Raw genomic sequence first — 25,169 nt, 5'->3', positions numbered from 1 at the left:
CTGACCATGCTGCTTGGTCCATTTGCGGTGGGATCTTCTGTCACGTTCGTTATAAGGATCCAACCAGGGCGCAGCGTGGTATGCATACATTCTTATTTATTTAAAGAATGAACACTGAACAAACTTACAAAACGAAACGCTATACAAACGAGTGCTGACAGGCAACTACACATAGACAAGATCCCAACAAACACCAAAGGGAAATGGCTACCTAAATATGATCCCCAATCAGAGATAACAATCAACAGCCGTCTCTGATTGGGAACCATATCAGGCCAACATAGAATTACATAAACCCCTAGACCTACAAAACCCTAGACATACAAAAACCCTAGACAATACAAAAACCCTTGACAATACAAAACTAGCGTATCCACCCTAGTCACACACTGACCTCAAATCAAATCAAATCAAATGTATTTATATAGCCCTTCGTACATCAGCTGATATCTCAATGTGCTGTACAGAAACCCAGCCTAAAACCCCAAACAGCAAGCAATGCAGGTGTAGAAGCACGTAACCAAAATATAAACCTAACCAAAATATAAAGAAAAGGTCAGGGTGGGCATGACACTTACCCAGAAAAACTCACAACTGTCCTCACCGCCACAGGTGATTCTAACATGTATTGTCTCAGGGGTTTGAATACTTATGTAAGAGATATATTAGTGTTTTATTTAACAAATTACAATAGAACATTAAAGAGCATTTTGTGTAGATCGTTGACAAAAATGACAATTAAATTCCACTTTATAACACACTTTTTTTTCTGAAGGCACTATACAGGATAATAACATACCTCAGCCTCTGCAAGAGAGAATGAAAACATCCTGTGTGGTGCTACACATATGAGAACATTACAGCACACAGACCTTTTCACCTCCCAACTTTCCCCAAATTCGAACTCTGGTGCCAAATAATGATCCAGTGCCTTTAATATGGTTAATCATTTGTTTAGATCATGATCCACTGTTCAGATTATGGAGATTTATCTCAGAGTGTGTTAAACTTCCTGTGTTTAGGGAAATGTGTCAGAGTAATCAGTTATCTAAGTATTATCCATGTTTCACAATCATGTTCTAGAGAAACACTGAAGAAGATTCTGTAGAAACACTACAGGAAAACCGCTGGACGGTCAGTAATTTGATCTACCGTAGCAGTCTGTGACAAGAATAAAGACGTCCCACAGTCTGGCTGCATTCTGGCTGTTATGAGTATTGAGTTACTCATGTGTAGTTATCAAAAACCACCATCAGAAAAATGGGATATGACTTTTTATGGAATATGGACCACAAAACGATGGGGTGGAGTGAGGGATACTTCTGTTCTGAGTGAAACATTATGTCACAGCCTATCTCATCAGATAACACCCACTGAACTATACTGAGCAGGCCAGGCACAGGAGAACACACTCTTCCAGTCTCTCCCCTGCCTGGCCTGCCCTCAGTATTATGAGTCTTCTGGAGGGAGACATGTCCTGGCTTGTCCTCAGATGAACGCCAACACAAATAATGTGCTAAGATGCTAAACATGTTCATGAATATTTGTTTTGCATCACAACTATGCAATGTCAATATACCAATGCCATTGAATACCCTGCCATTGAAAAAAAAATGTTTTAAATGTTGTGAATCCTTCCCCAGAAACAATAGAAAACAAAAACATTTGAAGTATATATATATTTATTAACAAAGTATCAAAGACAGAAAAATCAAAAGACAGAATAGAATTGAGTACTTAATTGGTTTCATCTTGTGGTTTTACCGGACTTGATACAATGTGATATTTCTCATTACACGAATACTTTTAGTGAACAATGTTTAAGTGAGAGAAGAAAATGGAAGGTGAAACAGAAAAACAAGACAAGTATTGAAGAACATAAAACAGGCGTGTCATCCTTCAAATGAAGTATTTCAGTAGTAAGCCCCCAGCCATGACTAGCATGCCTGTTTGAACACGAAACACTGAACTACACAAAAACAAATAAAACACATGGACGCCTGCGTCTCTCACCGTCTTCCTCTCAACCGTTTACTCACAAACACACACAGATAAACAGTACCTTACCATAAACCACACATGAATATAGAGACAAAAGCTACTATTGATCATAAAAATGTGTTGTATGCGCAATGAGCCTACCAAGAGGAAGTGGCAGCATAACCAATGGACTGAGGGGAGAGGGAAGGGGGTTGTTTGGCAGTGACTTGGTAATTGCAGCCAAACACTGAGGCAATTCATGTCATCTTCCAAGACTTCAAAGTGAGAACCTCAGACAAGCAGAGTGCTAAATAATTCCACTTAGATATCTAGCTACTTATACCTAGTGGTTCTATTTGATAAATCCAGCTTCAATAACACAAACAAACACCTTTTTGAAGACAATAGGGAGGTGTAAGTTGGTTTACATATATATATGTTATACAGTAAATACACACTTGTATACACGTGAACAAAATGTAATAGGAAACACACAAGCATAACTTCAACATTTCAGAGAAAATACGACAGATCACTACGAAATCAGGGTCTAGTCAGAATACACCAGCTTACAGAAATGTAATGACTGATTTTCAAGAAAAGAGTTCCGGGTCTAACAGTGCCATTGTCTGTCAGTAAGTTAAATGAAATGCTATCTAAGTGAATCAACATTACATGCACTCCCTATATTGTCCTCTTATTAGAGGGTTCCTGTGATATGAACTACACCTGTATCGTCTGAGTTAGTGGTAGTAGTAGCAGCTTCAGAGGTTTTTGTTAGGCTAGTCAAGGGGGAAGAAAGTGAGCTATAGCCAGAGCTAATACAGAATATATTCAATAACATCAAACACTTCATAGCCACGTATGCGAAAAACTTTCAATATGACAGTAATAACACAGCTATCAATGTCGCACACAGTACACAGCCATTAATATCTCTCCACGTGTATTGTGTGCCATAAAGATAGCTTATACAAGTAGTATTTTTCCTCAACAAGCATATATCTCAACTGACCAGTGAAATCATGTGCCTTTACCACTTTGACATCATGCTTTAGTACAAAAATAGAGAATCAGTAATTTACCTCAAATAAAATGGTAAAAGATTTAAGGAAACAATAAATACATTAGATGTATTTCTATGTTTTAGTGCTTTGACATTCGCCCTATGTGCCGGAACAGCCCAAGCCACCCTAGGTGGAACACGGGGTGTCCGTCCTTGTGCTGTCCTTCCTCTTATCACCAACCCAGCTGCAGTCACTATGTTGAGGAGCGGAACGTGTAAAGCTCCTTTGCTTTGATGGCCTGAAAGAGCCTTCACTTGATGCAGGTACAGAGTGCAGTAGCCAGGGGAAGGTGAGTGCTTGAGTGTGTAAGTAGTATCCTACTACCCCAGAGTGGGTGGATCAGAGATGGCCACAAGCGGTTGACACTGAGGTGTGGTGGTGATCAAGCTGACCCATCTGCAGGGTTCCATCCTTGATCTGCTGGATGAATAGGTTTCTCTCGTCCTCAGGGGTCTGGCCGTTCTGGGCCCGTACGATGCAGGTGGGCCGGTGGAGGTTCAACATGTAGACTAACTGCTGCTTCTGGTTCTTCAGCTCCTCAATCTGGGCCTTCAACTCACTGTTCACCAACTCTAGTTTCTCAGACTCCTGGAATAGTAGTTTGGTGAGATCCTGTTAACCATGTTGCTACATCTTTTGAATACTCAATTATGTTTAGTGTAATTGAGTTTGTATGCAAATAATTACATTGAGCCCTTACATAAAAAAGGGGAACCTCTACCCTTCACTTAAATCAGAAAAAAATTATGGGAGATTAAATAGAAAGTATCACTGAGGCACATTCATGAGGCTCTAACTTTATTTGAAAAACCTTTTGAATAAATAAAGATATTGAATAATAAAACACTGTCTGGCAGCCTCTGGGTAAAATGTATAATCTCTCTCCATCCCAATAAGGCTGTACTGCCCTTTAAAATACATATTGAACTTACCTTTAGCAGACAATCCGTTTTTTCCTTCTTCTTATTCCTACATTTGGCAGCAGCTACTTTGTTTCTTTCTCGTCTTCTTTTCCTCCTCTCGCTTTCCTCCGGGGTCGCCTGATAAACACACATTGGGAAAAAGAAAAACCTCGAATAACAGCACCAAACTAGTGTGTGCTAAAATGTGTCGGTAAACATGTAATTACAGTGTTCTGTATAGCTACGAATTAATTTACCACCGTCTCACACAATTCGGTGAAAACATAGGCCTATACAAAAAAAGCCCCTATAAGATTTATTACTATGTAAGAATTACTATTGGCTTTGTGCGGGCCAACAAATAGCTGAAAACGAGGAGATATTACAGTACGCGGCTAATGTCGACATCCTTACCAGTCTCTTGACACTTGTGGCTTCTGACGGTCTGTCTGAACTTGAGCTTGCACAGTCGCTCATGATATCGGTACTCAGTCCGTTGGACAGCCGCCTGTGCTGGATAGCGTAGCGCAACTCCTCCTTTACCAGGGGAGTGAAGTTGGTGAAGTCCTCGAGCGTGAGTGTTCCAGGTGGGGACAGGCAGGGCACAAAGGCTGACGCGCTGATCTCGGACAGGCTGAATCCCTGATGCTGAAGCATCATTATGAACAACTGAAACAAAAAGTGGTGCTCTGTCACGTAACGCGTACTAAAATCGAAACAAAAGCAAGACAACAACCCTTGGACACTGGACTGAATAGAACGTCAGATAAGCAGCAACATCTTGACAAGTGAGCAAGACGATTAATAAAAGCTTATAGAAAAGGTGTATTCACGTCAAAAAATATAGTTTCTTGCAAATGTGTACCATTGGAATATTTTATAGGCCTACAAAAGAACGCTAGCGTGTTCTCTGTTATGGGTGTGATACCTTAGAGGCTACGTCGCTACAATTCCACCAGACACAGCAGTTAAAGTTTTCTACATTGTAGCCCAACATGCCAACAATGTAACCCAACAATGTAACAATACCGGCAAATACATCCCTGTTAAACAATGTAACAATGCGTGTCACTTTTAAGGACAGTAAATGTAACATCTACCCAGTCGTCGGGTAAGTACAGTTCATTTATAATTCAAGTTTCAAAATAACTAATAAGACAAATATAAATAAACTCTAGTTTAATTCACAAAAACAAAAGTTACGAGTAGCCTAAGAATTGTGCATTTAAACCCGTTTTCTTTATGAATGGACATCGGTCCGTCTTAAACTATGCAACATTTTGGCTGTTGTGGGCACCCTAGGCGGATCTTCTGACACTTCGATCCAACACCGGAAGAAACCTCTTATTAAGAAAATAGACCTACCTGATTATGTTTTCAGTGAATAAATTGTGTTAGACGTTGAAAGGCATTTATTCGGCTCCTGGGTTTGAGACTCTTCTGTTCTGTTAAGAAAGTTACAGTTGTCGACTGAGCGTTGCATCACCCCTTTTTATAGTGGACTCTTCGGCATTTACTAGTTGGTGGGCTGGTCGTGGTGACGTCATCCTATTTATAGCACTGTGGAAGCTTAGTTGCGATGATGCAATCCAGCAACCCTTTGTAGCACACCATAAAAGGGCAGGCTCAACCCCCTTTACTCACAAGGAATTTAAGTCGTAACATTTCATACTAATGAGCAAATACAGACGTAATAGTTGAATGATCTGAAGTGTTTTTTTGTCTATGTAAAAAAAAAAAATGTTGTTAAAGGTGTTACATACCTTCAGCGAGGGGCTTGCCCCTCTCCCTGTTAACATATCAGTCATATCATCTCTAGCATTCAGTGCAAGGGTATGTCTCGGCTACTAGCAAAAATAATAATAACAGTAATAATAATAATAAAACCTAGTTTATCAGGGAGCTTCCATGAAGTAGCATATTGCTTCTGAATTTAGCTTCTGAATGAAGTAAATGTATATTGAACTACAGTAATATTTTCAAAATAAGGATTTGCCTTTCAAGGTAGTGTAATTTTTTTTGTTTTGTTTGTGTGCTGTGTGTTGCTTTTGGATGTTATGTATTACTTATACCTATACCTTACTTAGATTATTGAAATATTATAGTTGTAGAGGTCATATCTGATGTTAATTACACGTTTATTACATAGTTATTCATTTAAGTGAATTACACATCTTGAATGCTATGGGTGGCCAGGTGTAAGGACTTTATATATATATATATATATATATATATCATGCATGAGCTATGGTCTCAATCTTACAGAGGACAGTTCATTTAGGTCTCATGGAAAAACTGATATTTGGAGGACTTGATAACAGGCATAAAATCCCCACTATCCATTCCATGGTATCTTTGTTTGATTCCAAAACAAGATTAAACTGATAGGAAACTGTGGCAAACCATGCTAGTGAGACTGAAGTAATATAGGGTTCACTGCTTTCATTTCTTAGTTGGAAAATATTTCAGTTGTGGGTACACATAGATCAGTGTTAGTTTCTTGGGCTAGTTAAACGTTTTACTTTATATATTTATATATAAGATATAAACTTCTAAGTCATAATTGCATTTCAAGAGGTTTCAATATTTTTGCGAGGGGGCAAGGTAAGTTTTAGTTTTATTGTGTTTTGTATGTCATAAACATAAAGTGAGGATGGATGAAGAGATTTTCAAATTATATTTTAAAATATGAAATAGCTTTTGAAATCTTGATAATTGTTCATAGGTACTGGTGGCTCACTTGAAAGTGTTTCACTATAGTTTTGCCTCTGTTCAAGCTGTGCTGGCCTCTGGGAGAATGGTGGTTGGGAGTGTGGAGTAAGCGAGTACTGCATTCCTCTAGTTGATGTGAAGTGCGGCTTTCTGATGATAGTCAGGTCAGCCAGTCTCTCCCTGGAAAGGCAGCATGTTTAGGTTTAACCAACACCTCAAAGTACATTTGAAGAGTGATTCTTCATACCAAAATGTATTGATTTGATTGACTTTATCTGGTGATGAGATCATTGGGACCTTTGTGTGTCATGGTTATTTGAGTGTTGTTGATATATGTTTTATACCCTCTCAGAAAGTTCAAGGCATATAAACAGTTACGCTGAGCCAAAGACCATGAGCAGTTTTCCAAACATACAACATCACCCAATGCATCTAGACAGCCTGGACTCCCAAGATATAATCACGTCATAGTATTTTACGTCTCACCATACGTATTCAGACAGGTGTTTCAAAGGTCTAGGGTCATGCCCGACCCTCAAAAAGATGTTGGGTCTGTGATACATCACATACTAACCCCACTTGCTATTTATACTGTATGATAAAATCTTACTTGCTATATCATTTAATGACTCTCAATTAAATATGACAATAGAAAATGTTGAATTAATGTTTTGTTCCTCATGGTTTATGAAGACATTTTACTTCCTTAAGTTATGTCCTCTTATTCATCAATTTAGACGTTTCTGGAAAAGGCAGGATGTTTTGTCATTTTGCCACACTTTAGCCTCTTCTTGTTATGAGCTGTGACCACAGTTTGTGGACCGTGTGAAAAGCAAGCAGGACTAGTCGGTCACAAAGTTTCATTAAGCATGAAACACACAGGCATCTCTCCGGGCTGTTTCTGATTCCCTAAATCTCTTTAGCAAATGATGGAGAGAGGCTAAACATTAACTCATGTTGTGCAACTATAAATGTCCATCCATCATGACAAAGCAAATTGATTTACTAAACTTTTGTCCGTACAAGTTTATGGCTTGCTGGTTTACTTCCACAAAACGTTGATGTTTGTTACTTATTTAATTTAACTAGTCAAGTCAGTTAAGAACAAATTATTATTTACAATGATGGCCTACCCCAGGCAAACCCTAACCCGGACAAAGCTGGGCCAATTGTGCACAGTCCTATGGGACTCCCAATCATGGCCAGTTGTGATACAGCCTGGAATCAAACCAGGGTCTGTAGTGATGCATCTAGCACTGAGGTGCACTGCCTTAGTCTGCTGTGCCACTAGGGAGCCTTGGGCAGATACATTGGGATACCAATCATTATGCTGTTGTGTCAAGCCACATTTTACAGGAGAGTTTGGAAAGTTTAGGTTGAGTAAGTTGATAAGTTGTTTTGCAAGATAACAAATCAATTCCATACAGCCTGTCAGGATTTGTTGAATTTTCATGTATTTTATTATACATTTATATTCTATTCTGTTTGTTTATTCAATAGGGGTAATATGTAGACTATTTTGGCTATACATTTACATGTTTTGCCCTTAATTTTGTTTCATTATAGGATACTTTCACTATTTATTTTGTTGTGGCATCACTTTAACTTGTATTTCGTCATGTGACAGCTACAATAGACGTTCCAATGTTTATACTCCATAGTGATATACCCTACATAACATAACATGGTTCTCCCTACTTGAAAAAACGTCGATACTTGTTGATTCTGACAAGGAGCAGAATACGTAATCGTTTCCGGGAAGTGAAGTGGCCAACTCACCCTGCCTTTAGCATTATAGGCAACCAGCTGGAATGTGGGAAAGCGAATCAGAGAAAAGGTAGAAATAATTTTAACTAGGTTCGAGGGGTAGGCAGTCAGGCTATACAAGAAGCACTTTCGATCCGAGTGAATCACCACCACATTCCCGTAAGGTGCAGAACATTAGTCATGAACTGCAATCCACCTGCACCGAGAAACACTCCAATCTAAAAAAGTATGTAATATTACTATTCAGCATTAACGTCGAAATACAAACATTTAACACAAATTGTAGGGTCTCGTTTTTCAGTAGCCAGAATTCACTGATGCAGTCAGCCATGATTGTTTGGAACCTGTTTGTGAACATTTGCTGAAGAAATAGGCAAACATAATCAACAATATAAAGATAAATGAATGAATTAGGAGCAATAGTAGTAGTACTAATATAAATAACAATAATACATGTATTACATAATAATATTTAAACAACCATTGAATATTTGAATATATTATATTAATTATTATTAATGTTATTAGTCAACAATATTAAACCATAGCATTGTTGTAGGGCTAATGCCACCATATTTATTAAGAGGGGCTTCAGAAGTGTCTTCATTTCGTTTTTCTCCTTTATAGAATGTGTTGACATGCCTCTTGGTCCATCATGGCTGGTTAGTTGATAGTTATCTAGTGTTGCTGAGGCCATAACCCATGAGGTGTCTTAATGAGTATAGTGAACAGTGAGTGTCAGAGAATTCCCCAGATAATTTGATACATACAGTATGAGATCTAGGGAAACCCTAGCGGATATTCAGAGACATTGTTCAAGGCCTCAGTTTTACGAGGCCCTAATTTAGGATGGTCTTTAATATAAATATTAAAGGATGGTTAGCAGTAACTTCCCTCTGTTACAAAGGTCACTGAAATCAGGAACTAACATGCACTGCCCTTCATCGCAACCACTATTACAGCTAAAAGGATCCTGTGAGCAATGGCTGGCAAAGGTGAGGGCAAAAATTAGTCTAGATGTAAATAGGCTCAGTGACACTCGGTGACGATGCACTTTCACAAAGCCAAAGATGGCGAGATGAGCTCACTACGTTCAAGACGTTGACTGACACGGTAGCCTTTAAATAATCGTTTGTAGCTTTCTCAACACTGTACATTGGCATCGCGCATGGACGGCAGAAGTCATAGTTATTAATAAAGCAAGCCCCAGTTAAATCAGTACTACATCCTCTAGTGCGCTCACCCTTGAACGCAGCCCAGATCCCAGCCCTGTGTTTGTGTTTACCCGGCTGCAGCCATAGCAACACCCTCCCACTCAATGGACTTTCATCCTAGGCATGCAGACAGACAGGGCAGGCAGCAGAGGGCAAGCCGCGACTAGGATTCCCAAGCCCTTCACAGGCCCTGACCTCATTTCCTTTTGCAGCTAGGCTCCCTGCATTGTATTATTTCAGTGTAATTTGTAGACTGGTTAACATGAACTTGGCAAAACTTTCTTCACACGCAGCGCCAGTACTGTAGCTTGTTTACCTGGAAGCAGTGGATAAGTTGCAGAATCAGGGGTGAGAGCTAATGTCAGCTAAAAAGGCTGTACACTACCGTTTGGGGTGTCTTAGAAATGTCCTTGTTTTTGAAAGAAAAGCTATTTTTTTGTCCATTAAAATAACATCAAATTGATCAGAAATACTGTGTAGACATTGTTAATGTTGTAAATGACTATTGTAGCTGGAAATGGCTGTTTTAATGGAATATCTACATAGGCGTACAGAAGCCCATTTTCAGTAACCATCCCTCCTGTGTTCCAATGGCACGTTGTGTTAGCTAATCCAAGTTTATAATTTTAAAAGGCTAGACGCTTCACAAGTCCTCAACTGGTAGCTTCAACTTTGCCAAGAAGGCCAGCATGCCGGAGTCGCCTCTTCACTGTTGACGTTGTGACTGGTGTTTTGCAGGTACTATTTAACCTCGAGTGTAGGGGGCAGTATTTTGATGTTTGGATGAAAAACGTACCCAAATGAAACTGCCTATTTCTCGGGCCCAGAATTTAGAATATGCATATAATTGTCAGATTAGGATAGACAACACTCTAACGTTTCCAAAACTGTCAAAATATTGTCTGTGAGTATAACAGAACTGATATTGCAGGCGAAAACCTGAGGAAAATCCAATCAGGAAGTGCTGTTTTTCCTGAAACCTTTCGGTTCTATTGCATGCCTTCCCTCCATTTAAAGGGATATCAACCAGATTCCTTTTCCTATGGCTTCCACATGGTGTGAACAGTCTTCAGACAGTTTCAGGCTTTTATTCTGAAAAATTAGCGAGAAAGATCACACCGCGTCATTGGCTGAGTGCCAGCAGAGTTTTGCATGCGTGAGCAGCTTGGAGCAGACATTTTCTCTCTCGCTCCTATTGAAAAAGCTACGGTCCGGTTGAAATATTATCGATTATTTATTGTAAAAACTACCTGAGGATTTATTATAAAAAACATTTGACATGTTTCTACGAACTTTACAGATACTATTTGGAATTTGTCTGCCCCATCGTGACCGCTCGAGCCTGTGGATTTCTGAACATAACTCACCAACAAAATGGAGGTTTTTGGATTTAAAAATAATCTTTATGGAACAAAAGCAACATTTATTGTGTAACTGGGAGTCTCGTGAGTGCAAACATCCGAAGATCAAAGGTAAGCGATTCATTTTTATTGCTTTTCTGACTTTCGTGACTAATCTACTTTGCTGCTAGGTGTTTGTAATGTTTTGTCTACTGAGAGCTATCCTCACATAAACGCTTGGATAGCTTTCGCCGAAAAGCTTTTTTGAAATCTGACCAGCCTGGTGGATTAACAAACTAAGCTGTGTTTTGCTAAATTGCACTTGTGATTTCATGAAAATTAAATATTTTTAGTAATTTAATTTTTATTTGGCGCTCTGTAATTCAGCGGATGTTGACAAAAATGATCCCGCTAACGGGATGGGTGCGCCAAAAAGTTAATGAAACTGCCAGTTGAGGACTGTTTCTCAAACTAGGCTCTCTAATGTACTTGTCCTCTTGCTCAGTTGTGCACTGGGGCCTCCCATTCCTCTTTCTATTGTGGTTAGAGACGGTTTGCGCTGTTCTGTGAAGGGAGTAGTACACAGCATTGTATGAGATCTTCAGTTTCTTGGAAATTTCTCGCATGGAATTGCCATTATTTCTCTGAACAAGAATAGACTGACACGTTTCAGAAGAAGGTTCTTTGTTTCTGGCCATTTTGAGCCTGTAATCGAACCCACAAATGCTGATGCTCCGGATACTCAACTAGTCCAAAGAAAGCCCGTTTTATTGCTCCTTTAATGAGAGCAACAGTTTTCAGCTGTGCTAACATACTTCCAAAAGGGTTTTCTAATGATCAATTAGCCTTTTAAAATGATAAACTTGGGATTAGCTAACACAACGTACCATTGGAACACAGGAGTGATGGTTGCTGATAATGGGCCTCTATACGCCTATGTAGATATTCCGTTTTTTTTTTTAAATCAGCCATTTCCAGCTACAATAGTTATTTACAACATTAACAATGTCTACACTGTATTTTCTATCAATTTTATGTAATTTTAATGGGCAAAAAAAATGTATTTTTGTAAATTCTTTCAAAAACAAGGACATTTCTAAGTGACCCCAAACTTTTGAACGGTAGTGTACATGTATATGATGGTTGATGGACAGTATATGAATAGAAAAGGTGTGTACAGCAGTAGTTATATAGGATGAGCCTTGACTAGAATTCAGTATATACAGTTGAAGTTGGATGTTTACATACACCTTAGCCAAATACGTTTAAACTCAGTTTTCAGTTAATCCTAGTAAAAATTCCCTGTCTTAGGTCAGTTAGGATCCCCACTTTATTTTAAGAATGTGAAATGTCAGAATAATAGTAGAGAGAATGATTTATTTCAGCTTGTATTTCTTTCATCACATTCCCAGTGGGTCAGAAGTTTACATACACTCAATTAGTATTTGGTAGCATTGCCTTTAAATTGTTTAACTTGGGTCAAACGTTTTGGGTAGCCTTCCACAAGCTTCCCACAATAAGTTGTGTGAATTTTAGACATTCCTCCTGACAGAGCTGATGTAACTGAGTCAAGTTTGTAGGCCTCCTTGCTTGCACACGCTTTTTCAGTTCTGCTCACTAATTTTCTATGGGATTGAGGTCAGGGCTTTGTGATGGCCACTCCAGTACCTTGACTTTGTTGTCCTTAAGCAATTTTGCCAGAACTTTGGAAGTATGGTTGTGGTCATTGTCCATTTGGAAGACCCATTTGCGACCAAGCTTTAACATCCTGACTGATGTCTTGAGATGTTACTTCAATATATCCACATCATTTTCCAACCTCATGATGCCATCTATTTTGTGAAGTGCACCAGTCCCTCCTGCAGCAAAGCACCCCCACAACATGATGCTGCCACCCCCGTGCTTCACGGTTGGGATGGTGTTCTTCGACTTGTAAGCTTCCCCCTTTTCCTCCAAACATAACGATGGCTAAACAGTTCTATTTTTGTTTCATCAGAACAGAGGACATTTCTCCAAAAAGCACGATCTTTGTCCCCATGTGCAGTTGCAAACTGTAGTCTGGCTTTTTTATGGCGGTTTTGGAGCAGTGGCTTCTTCCTTGCTGAGCGGCATTTCAGGTTATGTCGATATAGGACTCATTTTTACTGTGGATATAGATACCTTTGTACCTGTTTCCTCCAGCATCTTTACAAGGTCCTTTGCTGTTGTTCTGGGATTGATTTGCACTTTCCACACCAAGGTACGTTCATCTCTAGGAGACAGAACGTGTGTCTCCTTCCTGAGCGGTAGGACGGCTGTGTGGTCCCATGGTGTTTATACTTGCGTACTATTGTTTGTACAGATGAGCGTGGTACCTTCAGGCATTTGGAAATTGCTCCCAAGGTAGAACCAGACTTGTGGAGGTCTACAATTGTTTTTCTGAGGTCTTGGCTGATTTCCCCATGATGTCAAGCAAAGAGGCACTGAGTTTGAAGGTAGGCCTTGAAATACATCCACAGGTACACCTTCAATTGACTCAAATGATGTCAATTAGCCTATCGGAAGCTTCTAAAGCCATGATATCATTTGGAATTTTCCAAGCTGTTTAAAGGCACAGTCAAGTTAGTGTATGTAAAGTTCTGACCCACTGGCATTGTGATACAGTGAATTATTAGTGAAGTCGTCTGTCTGTAAACCAAGTAGATGTCCTAATCGACTTGTAAAAAACTATAGTTTGTTAACAAGAAATGTGTGGAGTGGTTGAAAAATGAGTTTTAATGACTCCAACCTATGTGTATTAAAACTTCCAACTTCAACTGTATATATATATATATATATACTTCCGTTCAAAAGTTTGGGGTCCTTGTTTAAAAAAAATGATATGTTTTGTCCATTAAAATAACATTAAATTGATCAGAAATACAGTATAATCATTCGTATGTTGTAAATGACTATTTTAGCTGGAAACAGATGCTTTTTTAAGTGGAATGCAGTTAACCCACTGTTCCTAGGCCGTCATTGAAAATAAGAATTTGTTCTTAACTGACTTGCCTAGTTAAATAAAGGTAAAATAAAAAAAATAAAATAGGCGTAGGGAGGCCCATTATCAGGAACCATCATTTCTGTGTTCCAAAGGCATGTTGTGTTAGCTAATCCAAGTTTATCATTTTAAGAGGCTAATCATTAGAAAACCAGAAAACTGTTGTTTTGATTGAAGAAGCAATAAACTGTCCTTCTTTGGACTAGTTGAGTATCTGGAGCATCAGCATTTGTGGGTTCGATTACAGGCTCAAATGGCAAACTGGCCCTAACCAGAATAGAGAGAGGAGTGGGAGGCCCTGGTGCACATAATGACAAGCATGAGGACAAGTATATTAGAGTGTCTAGTTTGAGAAACAGACGGCTCACAAGTCCTCAATTGGCAGCTTCATTAATTAGTACCTGAAAAACACCAGTCTCAACTTCAACAGTGAAGAGTTAACTCCGGGATGCTGGCCTTCTAGGCAGAGTTGCAAAGAAAAAGCCATCTCAGACTGGCCCCAAAAAAAGAAAAAGATTAAGATGGGCAAAAGAACAGACACTGGACAGAGGAACTCTGCCTAGAAGGCCAGCATCCCGGAGTTGCCTCTTCACTGTTGACGTTGAGACTGGTGTTTTGCGGGTACCATTTAATGAAGCTGCCAGTGCCGACAATTTCATTGATGGAAGTTACAATCTATCTGCAATATTAAAGCTGATCTACCCCCTTAAAAAAAAAAAAAAAAAGACCAGTGTAGTTCATTGTAGGAGAATATACACTGCCGTGACGATAACCAAAGAGTCTGCATTTGATAGTGAGGTATTCCCGATCGGGAAACAAAAGGACTGTACTTCCTGTTCTTTACGACAATCACATTATGAATAGTTAATCATGAAACATACACCTCCGTCGCTCTATTTTCCGGAGAGTTCTTTCTTCCTGTCCGCATGATATACGGAGAATACTGATGGCTGTATGGACGGGGACAGTATATCCAGAGAGATATATATATATCTAGAGTGTATCACTGATTTACTGGCATTCATTTCTAATGAATTGTTACAATAACTCATACTCTTTACAACTTGCCGAAGAGGCGTCATATGCGAACAACCATGTGATTTTTTTTTGTAACTTCACTGTTTTGAAGTAGGGATCAAATTAATGCTCATTGTTCGAGCCTGCCATTATGGGGTCTTTAGCCAAAAGGATTCCTCAGGTGAGGTGACATCAGCTCTCTAATCTGTAGTGTGACTGCAGCGTGCATCATCACAGCACTCTGTGAATAGTTAATGAGAACACTGGCCCGGGACCAATCAGGACTTAGGTCAGAGATTACTCCAGGGACTGGTTTAAGAAATCAATCACACACACACACACACACACACACACACACACACACACACACACACACACACACACACACACACACACACACACACACAAAACACAAAACACAGGGCCTGAGCAAATGGACTCTGCTTTGAACAGGCTGCTCCGTTAGCACGCTTACAGCCAGCCCTCTGATAAGGGCTGCCAAAGACACATGGCTGGTAAACAAGTCTAGCACATGGTTTAGATTACATTGCTTTTAGATTAGTTTGAAATACTTCTCATTATTATTTATAAAGCTACGGTAGGCTACAGTTGAAGTTGGGAACCATTTCTCTCCCAACATGCTGTATGCCTATGTGATAAAGAGATAATAAATAGCCTATTTCACTTGAAACCACAGCCTCAGTAGAGGCTTGTGATACTGTGATAAGGGTTGTTATTGTTATGGGTTTGATAGGAAGAAAGGTGAGCCAAGTCTTTTGACAGGGAAGGTTCTGGTGATTCATTGCCAGTTGTGATGACTCACCCTTAATTGCTGGAGAAGCAGACCTTTAAGATTAAAGGATTAAGTTAAGTAGAACAGATATTCAAATGTAACCCACTAGTGACAAAACGCTAGAGATTGTGTTATAAACAATCTATTTTATTATTGGTCTGAATTGGGTCATAAAACATTCACATTTTTACTTATGTACTACACTAATTTCATTGCAGCATACACATCAATATCTACCAGTGGAGGCTCCTCAGAGGAGAAAGGGGAGGACCATCCTACTTAGTGAATTTCATAAAAAATATAAAACTAAACAAATTATTTTCACGTCACCAAATAACTGATTAAAACACAGTTTTGCAATGAAGGTACACTGCAGTGCATAAAGTGTGGTGAGTATTTGACTCAGAGACAGAAAGACAATAGTTGAACAATTTAAAAAATATATATATATTTTCAAAAAAATTAAGGAGAAGCAGCAGAGAGAGAAAGAGATATCGGTGTATTTTTTCTTCTTCTTAGTTTACTTTTCACTTACTTAGGTAACGCAGCTAATTGTTCCTACTCAACAACCTGACTCAAACAGAGAGAAATGCTATTTATGTTACCAAGCTGGCTAAGGCTATCCAACACTAAAACTCTTCCAAGTCAAGGTAAGCTTTCCGTTTAATTAATGTATTGTCACCGGGGCCCGCCGGTGTAACTGCTAAACTGCTTGCTGTACATTGTACTGCGTGATTGTACAAATGGATTGGTTTGTGGGTTTACTAACATGTTAGTTCTAGTTTGTTGACTATATCGTTAATGTGGTGACAATGATGTAGGCTGTGTAGCTGTTAGGGTTTATGGTGTGAAAGTTTGGCTTGAAGAGGTTTTTGCGCCTGGACACAGTTGTGTTGTGCACTGAAGTCCACAAGCTTAGGGAAAATGTGATAGGAGGAGAGTGTGTAGATGCGAGAATGAATTATACAACTAGCAAAGTGATGATGCTGTATGTGGCTGCTATGAAAGTGAACTGTGTGCGGATGATCAAGGTTGTATTCATTTCACCGATTCTATTGCAAAACGTATCTTAAACTGAACCAAACAGAATGAAACTGCAACTAACATTTCAGATCAGCTAGGGGCAGGCAAGCGAGTGCAATGCGATATTGAATGAGTCCCTGTCTGTCACCTTGATTCCTCCAATTTGGCTGTTGATCTGTTATCCTGTTGTAAACTGTCATTTGTTGGCTAAGTTGTAGCAACCTCATGATCGGCATAAGGCAAATTTGGGTATCATGTAGTAGTTGGCCTAAACCTATCGATGTTATATTGGGCTGGATGAATGGAAAATGAACAGTCTTCCAATATGCTGTAATAGAAAAGGCGTTCCTAAAAAAACATTGTCCTCCCTCATTTTAAATGGAACAGACCGTCACTGATATCTACAATACAATATCATAATGTATTAGTTTGTGTTATCTGTTAGTAGCTACTGTTGTCCAGCCTTACTGTGTGTCAATGTCAGTTTAATCGAGAAAGAATACAAGATTTGAGTTCTTAACAAAGCCATACATTTTTTTTCTGAAAAAAAACTAAAGGGACATGACTGACCAGCGAACCCATGTTAAACAGCAATCTTTCTAGAATATGCTCTGTAACAACATGCTATTGCAATAAGTTATGCAAACTAGTAGTTACATTCTAATATATAAACCTGCTTAGTCATTCTCAGAGTAGGAAAGAGCAGGGAAAATGCCTGATGCAACATCTCTGAAATGTTTACCAGAAGTATCTCCCATAATGTTCCAGGATGTCTGCCTTCATGCCTTCAGCTTCTTGACCACACTCATGTGATAGGGGAATTTCCTGTTAGCTGGCAAGCACACAAGAAAGGGCACACTCACAACAAGTCACGTGATTGGAGGTGAGCTGTTTGTGAATGTGCTTTGTGGAAAACACCCTAACAATTACTCAGCACATGTAATTGCTTTATGTAACAAAGCATCCATTATGGACGTTTACACTACCCCTCTATTTGGGCACCAAAACTGCGTCCGTCAGTATGACTAAACCAGTTTCTCCCCATACCACACAATTGGCAAAGGATTGCCATCACTTTTAGCATCACTTAGCCCATATTAACCACGGACTTGAGTACACACTGTCCTTTATTTAGCCTTGCTCCAGATCTCTGACTGGAAAGCTTTGTTATGAAACTCTGGGAACCTTCACTAGGGCCATTAGAAAAGTGCCATAATGGCACCACCAGATCAGTCACAATCTTACACTCTTTTGTTCTTTAGGAATTCATTTTCTTTCATGTCTATGTTTCATAAACCGCCGGCTGTGTTGAGGACATAAATAGCACAATGTAAAACCACAGTCTAGTAGCAGTCTACTCTTCCAAATCACTAGACGCACTGATGAGTGGGTGTGTGACGAACATGCCTTCTTTCATTGCAACAGAAATAAAAGTCTTTGTTCATATTTGGTATTTTGTATCCCCATTAGCTGTTGCAGCAGCTACTCTTCCTGGGGTCCACACAAAACATGAAACATGACAAAATGCATAATACTAATAGACAAGAACAGTCACACAATTTAAAATAAGAACAATACAACTAAAAAAGTCCTGTACTGCATACACCATATTCATAAACAGCATATGCAGGTAACTGACAAAATAAAGGAAACACCAACATAGTGTCTTAATAGGGCATTTGGCCACCATGAACAGATTCAATGCCCCTCGGCATAGATTCTACAAGTGTCTGGAACTCTGTCGCAGGGAGGCCACATCATTTGACCTTGAGAAATGTTATCATTTGGTGTTTTGTTGATGGTGGTGGAAAACGCTGTCTTGGCGCCGCTCCAGAATCTCCCATAAATGTTCAATTGGGTTGAGATCTGGTGACTGAGATGGCCATGGCATATGGTTTTCATGCTCATCAAACCATTCAGTGACCACTCGTGCCCTGTGGATGGTGGCATTGTCATCCTATGGGGGCATAGCTATGGTAGCCAATATAATGGCCTGTCCAGCATTTTTATACATGAACCTAAGCATGATGGGATGTTAATTGCTTCATCAACTCAGGAACCACACCTGTGTAGAAGCACCTGCTTTCAATATACTTTGTATGCCTCATTCACTCAAGTGTTTACATTATTTTGGCAGTTACCTGTACATACAGGTTTTTAGGTCATACAAGGTCAGTGGCGTTGTGCCGGGAGGTTTTGCCTCACTTGTTTTTTTAAGATAACTTTGCTACTTGCCTGAGTGATCCGAGTTGGAATTGAGTTCCATGCAACCATCGATTGATACAACACGGTGCGTTGATTTGAGTACGTTCTGGATTTGGGGACTGTGAAGTGTCCCCTGGTGGCAAGTCTGGTGGGGTAAGTGTTGGTTTTTAGAGCTGTATGTAAGTTGATTATACAAACAATTTGGAATTTTCAACACATTGATGTTACTTACAAGAAATAATGCAGTCAATCACTCCTCTACTTTGAGTCATGCCTTAGCCCTCTGTGTACAGTGAAGGGAAAGACATGCTGTTCTGGGCTTTCTTAGGTCCTTCTTTGCAGCTCCTGGCCATATAACCAGGCAATAGTCAAGATGACAAAAGCAGAGGCTGCAGGACTTGTTTGGACAAATGTTATGTTAAAAATGCAGAGCACCTCTATCACAGACATACTTCTCCCCATCTTTACAACAATATCATCAATACACCTTGACTATGACAGTTTACAATCTAAGGTATCACCAAGAAGTTTAGTCTCCTCTACTTGCTCAACAGCCACATTATCCATTACCATATTCAGCTGAGGTCCAGTACTTAGGGAATAAGTTGTACCAAATACAATGCTTTTGGTTTTTAGTTATGACCAGGACTAGTTTATTCCTAGCAACCCATTCTACAACTGACTGCAACGTTTTGTTTAGGGCTTCAGAGATTTTACTAGCGTGGGACACTGACATGTGCCTTCAGAAAGCTGAAATGTCTTGAGTCAAAAAATATTAAACCCCTTTGTTATGGCTAGCCTAAATAAGTGCAGGAGTAAAAATGTGCTTAACAAATCACATAATAAGATGCATGGACTCATTTTGTGTTCAATAATAGTGGTTGACATGATTTTTGAATGACTACCCCATCTCTATACTGCACACATACAGATAATTGTATGGTCCTTCAATCAAGTAGTGAATTTCAAGCACAGATTCAACCACAAAGACCAGGGAGGTTTTTCAATGCCACGCAAAGAAGGGAACTGATTGGTAGATGTGTTAAAATAAAAAAGCAGACGTTGAATATCCCTTTAAGCATGAAGCTATTCATTAGGCTTTAGATTGTGTATCAATAAATCCAGTCACTAAAAAGATACAGTTGTCCTTCCTAACTCAGTTGCCGGAGAGGAAGGAAACTGCTCAGGGATTTCACCATGAGGCCAATGGTGATTTTAAAACAGTGAAAGGATGAAACTGAGGATGGATCAACAACATTGTATTTACTCCACAGTACTAACCTAATTGACTGAGTGAAAAGAAGGAAGCCTACACCGAATAAAAATATTCCAAAACATGCATCCTGTTTGCAACAATGCACTTAAGTAATACTGCAAAAAATGTGGCGAAGAAATTAACTTTTTGTCCTGAATACAAAGCGTTATCTTTGTGGCAAATCCAACACATCACTGAGTACCTCTGTTCATATTTCAAACATGGTCGTGGCTGCATCATGTTATGGGTATGCTTGTTATCGGCAAAGACTAGGGAGTTTTTTAGGGGGGGTATTAAAATAAAATGAAATACAGCTAAGCACAGGCAAAATCCTAGAGGAAAACCTGGTATAGTGTTCTTTCCAACAAACACTGAGGAGACAAATTCACCTTTCAGCAGGACAATATCCTAAAAGGCCAAAAGTACACTAGAGTTTCTTACCAAGACGAGATTGAATGTTCCTGAGTGGCCTTAAAGTTGACTTAAAATCGGTTTGAAAATCTAGGGCAATACCCGAAAATGCATTCCAGCAATGATCAACAACCAACTTGACAGAGCTTTAAGATAAAGAAAAAGGAAAAGAAAAAGAATGGGCAAATATTGTACAAGCCAGGTGTGCAAAGCTCTTAGACTTACCCAGAAAGAATCACAGCTGTAATCACTGCCAAAGGTGTTTCTAACATGAATTCTTTCAAGGGGGGGTGAATACTTATCTAATCAAGATATATTAGTGTTTTATTTTTCACAAATGTTTCATGTTAGAATTTCTTCCACTTTGACAGAGTATTTTGTGTAGATCGTTAATGAAAAATTACAATTAAATCCATTTTATTCCTACTTTGTAACACAACAAAATGTGGAAAAAGTAAAGGGGTGTGAATACATCCAGAAGGCACTCTGTAGTGTTGAAACATCTGCATACATAGACACACAGGCTTTGTTTAAGGCCAGTGGTAGATCATTAACGAGGAAACATTAAAAAGGGCCAAGATAGCTCCCCTTTGGAATACCACACTTGACATGTTTTATGTCAGAGAAGCTCCCATTAAAGAAAACCCTCTGTGTTCTAATAGATAGATATCTGCCATATCTGGGATAGAGAGCTGTTGTAAAGCCATAACGTGAGTTTTTCCAATAACAAATGACCGTCAATAATATCAACGGCTGCACTGAAATCTACACTACAGCTCCCACAGTCTTATTATTACCAATGTCTTTCAGCCATCAGTCATTTGTGTGACATGTTTCACCTGATATGAACATAGTAGTAAGTAAAGAAATAGTCTTTTATGATCCCTTTTAATTGTTTTTAGTATATCGTGGCAACTTAACATATTCTAAATACAACAAATACTTTACATCTAATCACACTTTACAATTTTGGGAAACAAATGTTAACAAGGTTGTGTTTACCATCAGTATTTTCTAGAACTCGTAATAAATGGTGATGTTTCAAAAACATGTACACAAAATATTGAATGTTATAGGGCACTTTTGAGCTTTAACTTTATAAATCATGGTGGGAGATACATTTGTAAAGTAAAGAAATAAGACCAAGAAAGTTAATCAAATGTGTTTGTCCCAAAAGCATTTGATAGAGGTGTAGCCTACTTGATCCATCATACATGTTAATTGGCAGGGGAGTCCAGTATAGTGTTAGTCCTTATTGTTATGTGCTGCCCTCTGCTGCTGAGCAGAGGAACTTCTAAAGAGACGACAGTATGACCCTGAAGCAAAGTGGTCCATAAAATAGTTACCTACATTTATATTAGGAAACACAAATCAAAAGAGACACTGAATATATTAAATCGTGATATTTTATAATTTTTAATGTCAATGCTACAGTACTTATGTTACAAAGAGGAAATAGACAGGCCTACATTCTCACTTCAAGTACCCAAACAAACCTCAAGGTTAACTTTAAGGCCCACCCCCATTCCCTAACAGAAATATGAGAACATTTCCAATTTCTATGATTTCATAAGAAAAAACATTGACATTTCAAAGACAGAGACAAAGTAGATGAAGTCAATAGTGCAGTGAAGTACTGAACATTGTTGAACAGAAAGTAAACCTAGAGGTTGAATGGGGAATTGCAGTCTAGATGGCACAGCACTGGATATCTTAAAAATCCTTCTTTAACCCGTCTCGTCCAATTCATCTACACTGATTGAAGTGGATTTAACTAGTGACATCAATATGGGATCATAGCTTTCACCTGGGTTCACCTGGGCAGGCTTATGGAAAGACAAGGTGTTCCTAATGTTTTGTACACTGATTCCTCAACAACAGTAATAGAATGGAAAAACTATAAAACAAATCTGTTTAGACTCAAACTGACACTTGGTTCACTTTATGCTTAAAGCTGCAATCCATAGCAGTGAAAATGCCGAGTTCATTTGCGATATTGGTCAAAGGATAGAAGTGCCCTTTGATATTTTAAGTAGAAATTGTGCATAAATATTGCATTTTTAAAATAATAGGCGTGCCAAAATTCAGCATTGTAACATCTCCCTTTGTCTCAGGTCAGTGCGACAGCCATCTGCACTGATCTGACGTGAGACAACGATGGACATGTCAAAATGCTGATATAGGATTAAGTGATCTGTAATTACATTTTAAAAAATACAAGAAAATTTGGTGTTTTGTGGTGGAAAACAGCAAGTGTCAAGCACAACATGTCAACCCTGTTAGCTATAGATACAGGCTAGAAATATTTTACGCTTGAATTCAATTGCCCTTTCCTGCTGCACACAAGCTTCGATTACCCCGCCACAAGGGGATTTATGGCTGATTTAAGATGAAGGCACTTTATTTGGCACTTGCTATGGTTTTTATTTTTATCTGTTGATGTTGTAAAATAATTAAGAATGTGTGCTCTTTATTGAAGAATGTTAAAATTAGGTGAAATACTGTAAAACTGGGGCTTTTTTTCTCTAAAAGTTTCTCGTAAAGTTACACTACTCAAAAAGGCACCTAATTGGTGGAACACATATTACAAAAGACTTCAAACGCCAACAAAAATCCCTCGGACATCATTGCATGAGCGATAGAACAGCAGAGTATGTACGTTGATTTTTTTTTACACCACAATGCTGGGTGCTCATTTCCTCAAAACAAATGCTCCTGGGGCAGTCAGTGGCTCCTTTGGCAGATTTCTGCTTTAATGTACCAAAGCAACAGCTATGTAAAGTGGGATAAGGCTTTCAGGATTTTCTTCATAATGACACAGGAAAATGACCTGATTCATGGTGGGCTCTGGCTGACTTTTTAAGCCTTGGGGGAACAGATCAGTAAAGGACAAAAACTCATGTTCTTAAGATTGAACCTTTATTTAACTAGGCAAGTCAGTTAAGAACAAATTCTTATTTACAACAACGGCTGAGCAAGGCAGTTAACAGTGGGTTAAGGGCAGAACGACAGAAGATGCAGTGAGTCTTTGACCTTGAAGTGTCCAGGTAAAAAAGGCAGCAGTTTAGAACCCTACAGTCCACAATGGAACACAGTTCTCCCACCAAGGACAGGGAACAGTAACTTTCCAAGGACCCGATCCTCTTGAGTTTTGTGACTTGGTACAGAGAATAAGTGCATTTCTTCCTCCATCTGTGATGTCCAGTGTCATGCAGACATACAGAGAAGGCCAAGAGGTCCAGGTCTACCAGTAAAATGTCCACTCCTTCATTTCTGCAGTTCATGGGAGGTGCTGAATGTAGGCTTAATATGTAACTAGGAATTGAAGCTGCCCCATAGGGTACAAGACATTAAAGCTTAACCATTCAATTCTTGCTGACAGAATTGTCCATGTATAAGTAGCCACCAATGATAGAGCTGAACATGGTGTAAAACAATCAACATACCAACACATTGTACACAGCCACGACACTTCGGGTGAAACCTGGGGGTGATTACCATGACAGATTAAATCACTTTAGTTATTGATTCAAATGAATTCATGTTGAAGAATAAGAACACTGATAATCTTCCGGTCCTCCCATATTTAAAGTTTATTTGCTGGTCTAGAAGAGAAACAGGTGATGTCATTAATAAACTAATAATTTTGCTGAGCTAACAAGTCATGACCACGTACGTACATGCTCTTCAGCAGTGCTATGAGGTTCAGATGATGTAAAATGGCTTCTCTTAAAGGTAGGGAGCATTGACAACACTATACATTTTTTTTTTAAATCAACAGGGTTTCAAAATGCACAAATATGAATCATCAACACAGCAGTATCGCAATCATTTGACATGATTGTTGCAGGAGATTTCAGGGCCTGTTACGGTTAATAGACTGAAGGTGAGATGACTATCTGTAGCCTATCTGTCATGTTGCACGTTCTCTGGTTACTCTCGAAGTGGATCTGACGTCAGGCTTGAGCGATATACTCTGATGCCTCACGCTCCTGTATATCTCTGATTTTCTTTTGGGCATATTTACCAAGAAAGTACACACCTGGAACAGATAGGCAGGATGTAGCTAGCTAGAATGACTGCACCAACATTTGCTAACGTTACGGCCATCAGCTAGTTATATAATCAGAATTAATCTTTCATGCAATTTATTTTATAACTATTTAGATATAACTTAGCTTCATAAATGCATAATAGTCATAGTTGACATAAAATACATCTGATCAAACCCAGACAGGTAAACATTCCTGGCTAGCAGTTAACGTTATGTTAAATCCGACAAAAGTCCCTGCGAAAATACATTTCATTTTGTGGCGTTTCAGGAAATTCCAAGAAGACGAAAACATTGAGATGGTTGCATATTTATAAAATACAATAAATAAAGCAACCAAGTGTGTTATTTTCCACAGCGCACATGACACGAAATTGATGGAGGTGTGGAGAGGCATACTGTATTGTCTATGT

At 39.0% G+C, this 25,169-nt stretch overlaps 1 protein-coding gene across 2 annotated transcripts in view; it reads right to left on the bottom strand.

Moving 5' to 3' along the window:
- Positions 1-1,664: 1,664 nt before the first annotated feature.
- The window catches only part of LOC109866274 (cyclic AMP-dependent transcription factor ATF-3), a 43,536-nt gene continuing 20,031 nt past the window's right edge, over positions 1,665-25,169 (bottom strand). The window contains exons 1-4 of one of the 2 annotated variants that reach the window (XM_020454848.2): positions 5,315-5,475; positions 4,364-4,618; positions 3,980-4,087; positions 1,665-3,635 (exon numbers count right to left, since the gene is read on the bottom strand). In XM_020454848.2, the coding sequence (XP_020310437.1) occupies positions 3,387-3,635; positions 3,980-4,087; positions 4,364-4,609 (603 nt within the window). In that variant the 5' untranslated portion in view covers positions 4,610-4,618; positions 5,315-5,475 and the 3' untranslated portion in view covers positions 1,665-3,386. Of the gene's footprint in view, positions 3,636-3,979; positions 4,088-4,363; positions 4,619-5,314; positions 5,476-25,169 lie in introns of those variants that run through there. The other variant, XM_031800353.1, reaches the window with a different exon arrangement.

The sequence above is a fragment of the Oncorhynchus kisutch genome, linkage group LG21, assembly GCF_002021735.2.
Source record: "Oncorhynchus kisutch isolate 150728-3 linkage group LG21, Okis_V2, whole genome shotgun sequence".
NCBI lineage: Eukaryota > Metazoa > Chordata > Actinopteri > Salmoniformes > Salmonidae > Oncorhynchus > Oncorhynchus kisutch.
Note: the sequence above shows the minus strand (reverse complement) of the source record. Positions and strands in the feature narration are given on the sequence as shown.